Here is an 11838-nt window from a genome sequence, read left to right on the forward strand (position 1 = left end):
AAAAAAAAAAAGAACTTTTGAATAAATATATGTCTGAATAAGCAGTCAAAATAACCCCGAATTTATGATAATGCTTTTTAAAAGATGTTTTTAAAAACTATTTACAAAATTTTTTGACCAGAGAGAAGTTGAAGATTAGTTCAATGAATACACATATAGCATTTATCTAAGTTAATTAATTGTAAACATTTGTCACCTCTCTTTCTCTTTTATGTGTGTTTGTTTATGTGTATATGTGTATAAAAGCTCTTTGTCTCTACATATACACACACATACATGTACACAGATATGTATATTTTGGAGGGAACCATTTGAAAGGTTTCCCAAACACTGAGAATTATTTGTAGACATCATGACACTTCACCTCTTGATAATTCCACATATCTCTTCTAAGAATAAGAAAATTCTTCTACATAACCACAATATAATTATCATATTCAGGAAATTTCGCATTGGCATAATAATGTTACCTAATATACAATTATATTCAAGTATATCTAATTGTCCCAGTAATTTCCTTTATATTTGTTGGAGGGGGTTGTTTTGTTTTTAATTCAGGACCAGTTGAGCATCATGGACTGCATGTATTTTTCATGTTTTTTTACCTTCCTATAGTATAGCTTCTTAATCTTTGTTAGTCTTCTGTGACATTTCTAAAGAGTACAGGCCCACTATTTTGCAATTTTTTTTCTTATTATTTAAAAAGTTACTCTTCAGGAATCTGGATTTTTTTTAAAGTTAAACACTTTTGGGAGGCACCCATAGCTCAGTGGTTAGGGTGCCAGCCACATGCTCCAGGGCTGGTGGGTTCAAACCTGGCCTGAGCCTGCTGAACAAAATAAAAAATACCTGGGTGTTGTGGCAGGCACCTGTAGTCCAAGCTACTAGGGAGGTTGAGGCAAGAGAATCACTTGAGCCCAAGAGTTTGAGGTTGCTGTGAGTTATAATGCCACAGCACTCTACCAAGGGTAACAAAGTGAGACTCTGTCTCAATAATAAAAAAAAAATGTTAAACACTTTTGGCAGAAAAACTATATAACCAATATTACGGCCTTCTCAGTATCAGGAAGCACATGATGGCAGATGCTCAGTTTGATCATGTGATTAAGATGGCATTCACAATATTTCTTCACTGTAAAAGAGAAACATAAAGATTCCCTCTTGGCCAGGTGCAGTGGCTCACATCTGTAATCCTAGCACTCTTGGGAGGCAGAGGCCAGTGGATGCTTCAGCTTGAGAGTTCAAGACTAGCCTGAGCAAAAGCAAGACCCCGTCTATAATAAAAATTAAAAACTGAGGCAAGAGGATCACTTGAGCCCAAGAGTTGGAGATTGATGTGAGCTTTGACACCACGGCCCTCTCCCCAGGGCAAAACTTAAAACTCTGTCTCAAAAAAAAAAAAATTCCTCTTATATTAATAAGTAATTTGGGGGGGGAGTAATACTTGAAACCGTATAAATATCTTGTTCTGCAGTAAGCTTTCATCTATTTGTTTTAGCATCCCATTGAATACTCTTACTTAAGTTAATTACTACTCTCATGATTGCAATACAAAATGATATTACTCTAGACTGGGCATGGTGGCTCACACTTACAGTACTAGCACTCTGGGAGGCTGGGATGGCTGGATTGCTTTGATCAGGAGTTGGAATTCAAAATGACATTACTCTAAAACTATAACAAAATATCATATAGTAGTAGATAAAGTAAGTGATTGACATATGTATTAGAAGATATTTGATATGCTAGTGTAAATTCTATAAATTGTACTGAAATGAATGTCTCTCTTTTTTTGAGACCAAGTGTCACATTGTAGCCCCAGCTAGAGTATAGTGGCATCATCATAGCTTACTGCAACCTCAAACTCCTGGGCTCAAAGTGATTCTACTGCCTCAGACTCCCAAGTGGCTGAGACTATAGGCATCTGCCATAATGCTCTGCTAATTTTTCTATTTTTTTGTAGAGACAGGTCTCACTCTTGCTCAGGCTGGTCTTAAATTCCTGGTCTCAAGCCATCCTCCTGCCTCAGTCTCCCAGAATGCTCAGATTACAGTAAGAGCCATCATACCTAGCCTTTTAGGCATTTTTAAAAACTTACCCTAACAATATTGCTGTATTTTCTGCAGTTTGATATATCACTCAGCTCAATATGCTTTTATGAGTATTTTCTACTTAGTTACAAGAGATTCCAATGTGAAAATATTAGCTATGCAAATGGTATTAAGCAAGTTAAAAAGATTGAGGAGGGAGAAATCATTTATTCATTTGACAAATATTTATTGAAAATTTGCTATGTAACAAGACTCTGGGAATTTACTAGTGAACAAAAGAGACAAAACTCTTTGCCTCCATAAAGAAGAAAATTAAATAATATCCATTCAGCTCAAAATTTTAGTCTTAGTATATAGTATGACATTGTCTTAGTATAGTCCTTGTGGGGTTAAGGGTATCTTCTCTGTTTTATAAGGTGTCTTTCACACTTAGGACATGAAGTACTTCACAAATAGAATAATTTTAAACTGAAGAGAAATGGAAGATTTTTAAGGCTCACTTTAAAAAGACAAAATGACTCATTGGCTCAGAGGGAGGAGGTGGATTGTATTCAAATAAAACAGTACAAGTTAAAGAGCAATGTTCTTTCTTCAGGTGTGGGGAGGGAACACTGAAGAGGCCAAAACTGTCACTCTAGAGTTAGAAGGCAAAGAAAATCACTGTAAATCAGGTCAGATAGGGATTCTTTTTCTTACATTTGTAGAAAGTTTCAAAAAGAGTAAAACCATTTTGGGTGGCGCTTGTGGCTCAGTGAGTAGGGCACCTGCCCCATATACCTAGGGTGGCGGGTTTGAACCCAGCCCCTGCCAAACTGCAACAATAAATAGCTGGGCATTGTGGCGGGCACCTGTAGTCCCAGCTACTGGGGAGGCTGAGGCAAGAGAATCGCCTAAGCTCAGGAGTTGGAGGTTGCTATAAGTTGTGACACCGCAGCACTCTACCAAGGGTGACAGGGTGAGACTCTGTCTCTTAAAAAAAAGGAGTAAAACCATTTTGAATCAACTTCAATAAGACAATGAAAGGAAAAAGAGCGAGCTGACAGCATAGAAGTAATTGGAGAGGGAGTTGGAAAGAGTTGAAGTGAGCCAAGTAACAGCTAGAGAAGGTAACAAAGGCTAGTACTTATACTGGCTAAGCTGCTCTGAAACAGCATCTCCTCCACCTAGCCAAGTTGTAAAGAAACAAGCTTCACTATAATTAGTGTGTTAAATTATAATTAGTATATTAAATTATAAGAATACGAATTAAATGCATGTCTTCATATAAAGCACCAAAATTGCCACAACTAAATGAAAGAAAAAGCAGGGCAGTTTTAAATTAAAGGATCTCAAATACTGTTAGAAAACCTCCCATAAAGAAAACAGCATTGTTTCTCAGTGTTGAGGAACTCCAAGCTGCAGCTTGCCTGGAGTCTGTCAGAGAAATATCACTATAATTGGTATGAGTCCCCAAGTACACTGACAATAATTGAGGCTTATATCCCATGCATTTTCCTTGATGGCACATAGTATTAAAAAGGAACAAATTATAGAGGCGAGGAGCTACTGTAGCAGTAACTCCTAGACTAGGCTTTCAGATACAGAGTTTAGAACTGGAATGATCCAGTTGATGAAAGCTTGGAAATTGAAAATCAATGTATCAGCCTGTAAAGCCCCACACCAGGGCAAATAAAAGCAACAAAAAAGACCATGCCACCTACTTTATTTGTATATTTGTTTTCTAAAACAAAAAGTTAACTTAGAACATTTACAGTCTTATAAATGAACAGTTTATTCTCTAAGGATATCTCCTACTGATTCAACATCATTAGCATAAATAAGAGGCAATAAGATCAGAGAAAAAACATTAAACCAGGGTCGCTAGCATGGTGATCTTATGCAAGTCATTCGAACTATTTTAACTTCATTTTCCTCTCTCCTCAACATTAATTTTTTTTTTTTTTTGGAGACAGAATCTCACTCTGTTGCCCAAGCTAGTATGCCATGGCCATCAGCTTAGCTCACAGCAACCTCAAACTCCTGGGTCCAAGAGATCCTTCCTGCTTCAACCTCCTGAGTAGCTGGGACTATAAGGCGCCTGCCACAATGCCCGGCTAGGTTTCTTTTTTCTATTTTTAGTAGAGACGGAGTCTTACTCTTGCTCAGGCTGGTCCCAAACTCCTAAGCTCAAATAATTTTCCTGCCTCGGCCTCCCAGAGTACTAGGATTACAGAAGTGAGCCACAGCACCCAGCCTCCCCTCAGAATTGAGAATTTATGTTTATTGATTATGTAACATGTGCCAAGTGCTTTCAGGCATCTTCTTATGTAGTTCTCATGTGACCCTACTAACTCAAGTTTCCTTGGCCTTCCTTGTTCTGTGACACCAATCTCAGTATGTTATTGTATCCCTCAATAACCTTAGCAAATGAAAAGCACCAGAAGTCCCTGCTGTCCCTCCAGCTTGCTCTGGCCCATGCCCCTCAGGGTCCATACTCCAGCCAGTAGTTGAGGTGGGTATTATGATTATTCCAAATTTATAAAGGTAGAAATAGAGGCTAGGAGTACTCAGTGCTTGTGCAATCACACAATTTAAAAAAGGGAGAGCCAGGATATGAATGCTGGTATTTTTTATTTCAAAATTGATGCTATCATATTCTCCCTGTTGTATCCTTTCCATTCCATACCATACTCTCTATATATTTCATGACCCTAGCATTCCAATTTGAAGTTGGTAGGTCAGGGTGTTTGGGGTCTTACCCTCAACAATACATAGGTCACTATGAAAGTTTGGAGACAGATTGTTAATGGTCCATTATTTCACTTCCAAGAAACACAGTTGTAAGTGTCCTTTTTGTGGCAGGGAATGGTCGTTCATGCCTATAATCCTAGCACTCTAGGAGGCCAACGTAGGTGAATTGCTTGAGCTCAGGAGTTCAGAACCAGCCTGAGCAAGAGCAAGACCTATCTCTAGAAAAATAGCCAGGCACTGCGGCAGGTGCCTGTAATCCTAGCAACTACGGAGGCTGAGGCAAAAGAATCGCTTGAACCCAAAAGTTTGAGGTTTCTGTGAGCTGTACTGCCATGGCATTCTACCAAGGGCAACAAATTAGGACTGGGCATGGGGGATCATGCCTGTAATCCGAGGACTCTGGGAGGCCAAGGCAGGCAGACTGTGTGAACTCAGGAGTTTAAGACCAGCCTGAGCAAGAGTGAGACCCTCGTCTCTAAAAAATAGCCAGGTGTTGTGTCGGGTGCCTATAGTCCAGTCCCAGCTACTCGGGAGGCTGAGACAAGAGAATTACTTAAGCCCAAGAGTTGGAGGTTGCTGTGAGCTATGAAGCTGTGGCACTCAACCCCAGGGCCACTGAATGGGACTCTGTCTCAAAAAAAAAAGGGCAGTGTCTGTGGCTCAAAGGAGTAGGGAGCTGGCCCCATAGGGTTCAAACCCAGCTGGCTGGGCCAAAAACAAACAAAAAACAGAAAGCATCCTTTTGTTTCTCTCAGGGAAGTTTCAACTTGCTTGGCTTATCGGTGTTGCTGGGAGGGTTTTATTTGTTTCTATCACTTAGATTTTGCCTTTTGTGATTTTTGTATATCTCAAAACTTTCATAACATGCTGGATTCTGTTCAACCACAGGAGCAGAAATAAAATAATGATTCTTAGTTACTCTTTATTCCTAATACCCACCCTCATTTCTTCCTCCTCCTAACTGTAATCCCTAGTTCTCTGGTTTTGTTTTTTTTTTTTGAGACAGAGTTTCACTATGACACCCTTGGCGTCACAGATCACAGGACCTCAACTCTTGGGCTTAAGCAATTCTCTTGCCTCAGCTCCCCAAGTAGCTGGGACTACAGACGCCCTCCACAACACCCAGCTATTTTTTGTTGCAGTTGTCATTGTTGTTTTAGCTGGCCTGGGCTGGGTTCGAACCCACCAACTTCAGTGTATGTGGCTGGCGCTGTAACCACTGTACTATGGGCACTGAGCCTGTAATCCCTCGTTCCCTGAGTAAGGAAAGAAAAAAGAGAAGAAGAAAATATAAAAGAAGGGGAAATAAGAGGATAGGCTAAAGGAGGAATGTGGGTGGTTTTCTGAAGCTGTTTTTACTTGGTCAGAAATAGAAGTAAATTAAAGCCCTCTTTTAGAGTCTAAAAGAATGCAGAATGCTATTATACCTTCTTGTACTTCATGTCAAGATTTGGTTATGACTTAGAATAGTCAGGAAGTTCAAAGACATTTTGAGAAAAGTTTATTGGTCTACATTTCACTGAAAGAGTGACTATTTTAACTGAATTATTTCATTAAATAATAGTAGGCTCTGTGCCTGTGGCTCAAGTGGCTAAGGCACCAGCCACATACACCTAAGGCAGGTTCGAATCCAGCCTGGGCCTGCCAAACAACAATGATGGCTGCAACCAAAAAAAATAGCCAGGCGTTGTGGTGGGCGCCTGTGGTCCCAGCTACTTTTGAGGCTGAGGCAGGAGATTCACTTGAGCTCAGGAGTTGGAGGTTGCTGTGAGCTGTGATGCCACAGCACTCTACCCAGGGGGACAACTTAAGGCTCTGTCCCCCCCCCCAAAATTAAATTATAGTAGTTACCCTTAATTGAGGATCTCTTAGGTGCCAAGATTGCTGTAAGGGTAAGGCTAAGGAATGAACAGGTATAATTCCTGGCTTATAGGAGTATACCAGTGAGTTATATTAAATATTATCTTGAATCTTCAGAATGGCCCTAAGGGGTAAGGTCTTTATATTTACCATTTTATTGTGTAAAAAACTAAAGTTTATAAAAGTAGCCCAAAGTAACATAGCTAATAAGTGAGTTAGGATTAGGAAAGCAGATAAATAATAATAATTGTAGTCACTAGGCTAATGACTTACCTGAATTATTTCATTTTAGTCTCACAACTATCCTGCCCATTAGGTACAGTTATTATCCTCCCTTTAAAATGAAGAAACTTAGAAGGGTTAAATAATTTTCTTGAAGTCACATGGCTGACAAGCCACAATTTGAAACCAGGTCTAACTCCAAAGCTCATACACTAGCGGTCCCCAATCTTTTTCACTCCAGAGACAGGTTTCATGGAAGACAATTTTTCCACTGACGTGGGGGTAAGGAGGAGGCAGACCTCAGGCACTGATGGGAGCCATGGGAAACAGTTGTCAATACAGATGAAGCTGATTTTTGCTCCACTGCCCATCGCTCACCTCCTGCTGTGTGGCTCAGTTCCCAAGTTTCATAGAAGACAATTTTTCCACAGATGGTGATGTTGGGGGAAGGTAGAGGGCAAGGGGCTGGGAGGAGCTTTGCAGCCAGCTCCTAATAGGCTGCTTTCTATGGTCCAGGGGTTGGGGACCATAGTCATACTTGTCATACACCATAGTTAATCAGGGCTACATTTGCCTGGAGAAAGGCTGGCATGCTCTCACCTGAGAGGCTTTGCAGGAATGTAGCCTTTACTCTGGTGAATTGACCACATTCAGGACTCTGCCTTGCAGGCAGAGATTTGATTTGGTCAGCCTACTGAGAACCAATCCATTTCTTCGGGGCAGACTCACATTCATTAAGCTCATGAGACTCAGTGAAAAATGAGAGGGCCAGTTTATTCATAATGAAAAATGTGACTACATTTGAAGTGCATGTGACTACTGTGTTCTCTCCCTGTAAGTAAGCCTCTATAAGAATTTTTTTTTTTTTTTAGATAGTCCTCTGTCTGCTGCCGAGGCTAGAATGCAGTCACAAGATGATAACTCACTCAAATTCCTGGCCTAACCCCATCCTGCCACACCCTCCCGAGTAGTAGCTAGAACTGTAGGCACACACCACCATGCCCAGCTCATTTTTCTTTCTTTCTTTTTTTTTTGAGATAGCATCTCACTTGGTCACCCTTGGTAGAGTGCTATGACGTTATGGCTCACAGCAACCTCAAACTCTTAGATTCAAGAAATCCTCTTGCCTCAACCTCCCAAGTAGCTGGGATTACAGGTGCCCACCGCAATGCCTGGCTAGTTTTTAGAGATAGGGTCTTGCTCTTGCTCAGGCTGGTCTCAAACTCCTGAGGTCAAGCAATCCATCTGCCTTGGTCTCCCAGAGTGCTAGAATTGCAGACACAAGCCACTGGGCCTGGCCTTCACTTTTCTTTTTTGTGTAGAGCAGTGGTTCTCAACCTGTGGGTCGCAGCCCCTTTTTAACAACGAAAATACATTGCAGCATTGGGAAGGTTGAGAACCACTGGTGTAGAGAAAGGTTCTTGCTATGTTGCCCAAGCTGGTCTCCAATTCCTGGCATCAAGCAATCCTACTACCTCAGCCTCCCAAAGTACTAGGATTACAGATATGAACAATCACATCTGCCTAATTAAAAATTTTTTTTCTTTTAGAGATGAGGTCTCACTATGTTGCCCAGTCTGGTCTCAAACTCCTGTCCTCACAGGATCTTCCCACCTCAGCCTCAAGAGTAGCATGAGACTAGCAGTGTGCCTAGCAGAATCCTAATTTTAATATAAAATTGTTTACTAAATATGGAATCCAAGCAAAGGGAAATAATGTGATGATTTAGAAGGCTGTCTACCACATAGCAAGGACTCAGTAAATCTTGGTTATTATTTTTTTTATACCCATGTACATCAAGAGGGAGATTTATTGAATTTCTTAAACTTAGATGAAAATTTTTATATGTGTATGCATGTTTATTTTTCCAGGCAGGAATCAATATATTTCATTAAATTATAAAAATGTTAGTGACCTACAAGAAAGGTTACAAGCAATAAATTCTATACAAAATCTCACTTTTTTTTTTTTTTTTTTTTTGAGACGGAGCCTCAAGCTATCCCCCTGGGTAGAGTGCCATGGCATCACAGCTCATAGCAACCTCCAACTCCCGGGCTCAAGCGAGTCTCCTGCCTCAGCCTCCCAAGTAGCTGGGACCACAGGCGCCCGCCACAACGCCCGGTCATTTTTTGGTTGCAGCCATCATTGTTGCTTGGCGGGCCGGGCTGGGGATTCAAACCCGCCACCTTAGGTGTATGTGGCTGACGCCTTAGCCGCTTGAGCCACAGGCGCCGAGTCACAAAATCTCACTTTATCGCCCTCAGTAGAGTGCCATGATGTCACAGCTCAGGAGTGCTAGGAGCCACCATGCCTGGCCTGGGTTGAGTATTTTTTATTCACTACACTAGGTTAGTGGCTGGCACATAATAAGCCATTAATAAATATTTCTGATGAATGAATGAATAAATCAATTATCTTTGTATTTTGTGAAGAAGAAAATTGCTTAATGCCAGGCATTATCCTAACACAGTGAAGATTAGTGCTTTTTGAATAGTAATCTCTTTTTAAAAGAATCTCAGAAGCCTGGACTAGATAGCAATGGGGTATATTGTAGCATTACTCACCTCACTCCATAGTTTATGAACAAGCCTTTACTTGTTTAAAATATATACCTACTTCATCTTCTGACAGCCTCCATGGAAAGGTTGCTTTGTAATTGCAGATCTTGCTATACCATGTTTCCCCAAAAATAAGACCTACCCAAAAAATAAGCCTTAGCAGGATTTCTATGCATTTGTTAAATATAAGCCCTACCCTGATAATAAGACCTGCTGATGCAGATACGCTGCATAGCCACGCCATGCATTTCGGCGTGGAGAGGAAGACATCCCCTGAAAATAAGCCCTAGGGTGTCTTCTTGAGAAAAAATAAATATAAGACAGTGTCTTATTTGGGGGAAACACTATAAATAGTCCTTATGATGAAACCTGAGGTGTTTTGTTTTCTTAATTCAGCTTTCAAGCAGACCCCAAAAAACCTATTGGAGGACACATCCTGGCTCATGCTTCAACAACAAGAATAAGTTTGAGAAAAGGAAGAGGAGAACTTAGAATTGCTAAGATTTATGACAGGTAAATATTTTCTTAATTTTCATCAGATTCTTGTGCATGTTAAACAGAATGGCCTCTCCTTGAGAAGCTGTAATTATACCACTGGCAGATGCTATAAGTTTCGGTTTCCTTCTCAAAAATTATTCCTTTTGTTTGAAAGTCCCTACTATGTGCTAGGTACGAGGGATTCGGAGATTCTGTTGACAAATAGACTTGGTCCCTGACCTCTCAAAGCAAACCACAGAGCTGGATAATGAAATCATCAGTCCCAATTAACATGTGGTTAGTGTGAGGAAGTACAGAGGATGGGAAGATAGCCTCCTTTCTTTTTGCCAGGTTAATTTTATTTGCTTTTCAGGTTTCAGTTTAAATATCACTTTTTCAGGGAACCTTTCCCTAACCCTTATAGTCTAAGCTACACCATATAGTGTACCCTATATTCTTTATCAGCTCTTTACTTGTTTAATTAAGAATTATAAATTCAATAAATTTTTACAGAGAAAACTATAGCATGTCAGCTATTCTAGGTTCTTGGGACAAAGTAGTGAACAAAACAAAAAAACCGGGTGGCACCTGTGGCTCAAGGAGTAGGGCCAAAAAAATAAATAAAAATAAAATAAAATTGGACATAAAGTTTAAAAAAAAAAAAACCCATGCTCTCATGGAACTCATATTCTTTTTATTAGCAGTGATTTGAACATGTATCATCCCTTCTGGACAGCAACCCTAAGGTTAGGGACACTATTCACTTGCTCTCTGTTGTATTCCCAGAGCCTGGGACCTAGTAGATGTATCCTATTTGTGACTGAGTGATTAACCAACCCTGAGCAACAAGGCAAAGATTTGTAGCAACTCTACCCTAGGGAGGGAAAAGCAGCTCAAAAGAAATCAGATGAGCTCTTAATCTGGTTTTTGTAGCCAGGCACAGTGGCACAGGAATTCAAGGCATCGTTGAGCTATGATTGCACTACTACACTCCAGTATGGGCAACAGAGTGAGAACTCATCTGTAAAACAAAAAATCTGGGTTTTGCTATGAATCACAATAGTACTTATTATATATTGTCATTGAATAAACATTAAATAATTAGTTCCCCCATGTATCTAAGATAGATTTTTATCCAGAGCACTTCCCCCCCCCCCATTTTTTGCCCCTATAAAACATTATAATACATAACACAATTTTGTTTGTTTCTTGTTTGCTTATTTGGAAACAGAGTCTCACTCTGTTGCTTCTTGCAATCATCATAGCTCACTGCAACCTCCCGCTGCTGGGCTCAAGTGATCCTCTGTCCTCACCCTCTCCAGTAGCTGGTACTATGGGTGGCACCACCATGCCCGGCTACATTTTCTATTTTTAGAATAGAAAAGGCTGGTCTCAAATTCCTGACCCAGCTGATCCTCCTGCCTGGGCCTCCCAGAGTACTAAGATTATAGGTGTGAACCACATGCCAAGCCCATAAACCCTTTGTTTTATGAAGCTTCAGCAATCTCTAGAAATTTACGGCAAATGTTCTTTGTTGAATTAAATGATAGTTCCATCTTGTCATATGTCATAGCACAGCTGTTAGACTTCCTGAGAGTAATTACTCTGTCTCATTGTTTTATAATTTATTTTGTATAATCTATAAGGTCTACTATGTGCTAAAGTATGATTTTTAAAAAATTTATAACTTGGCTTTCTCATTAGTAAATATAAAATGAGCATGTATTGAAGATTTTATTCAGCTGTTTAATTAATGATGAAACCATTGACTCAAAGGCAAATTTGAGAAAGATTTATGTAATTAATTGGTCAAAGGAATTCTGAAATAAATTTGTTATATGCAAAACTGGTTAATATCCTCCTGGGCAATAAATTATATTTAAAGTTATCTTTTCGGACTTGGCGCCTATAGCTCAAGTGGCTAAAGCGCCAGACACATA

The 11838-nt window shown here is 40.0% G+C and overlaps 1 protein-coding gene across 2 annotated transcripts in view; it reads left to right on the plus strand.

The window, feature by feature from the left end:
* Window positions 1-11838, plus strand: part of DMC1 (DNA meiotic recombinase 1) — a 36382-nt gene that overhangs the window by 22003 nt on the left and 2541 nt on the right. For both annotated transcript variants that reach the window (XM_003783201.1, XM_012814204.1), the window contains one exon: window positions 9818-9934. In XM_003783201.1, coding sequence (XP_003783249.1) covers window positions 9818-9934 — 117 coding nt within the window. The remainder of the gene's footprint in view (window positions 1-9817; window positions 9935-11838) is intronic.

This window comes from Otolemur garnettii, unplaced genomic scaffold (genome assembly GCF_000181295.1).
Source record: "Otolemur garnettii isolate 467f Iridium unplaced genomic scaffold, OtoGar3 scaffold00007, whole genome shotgun sequence".
Taxonomy (NCBI): Eukaryota; Metazoa; Chordata; class Mammalia; order Primates; family Galagidae; genus Otolemur; species Otolemur garnettii.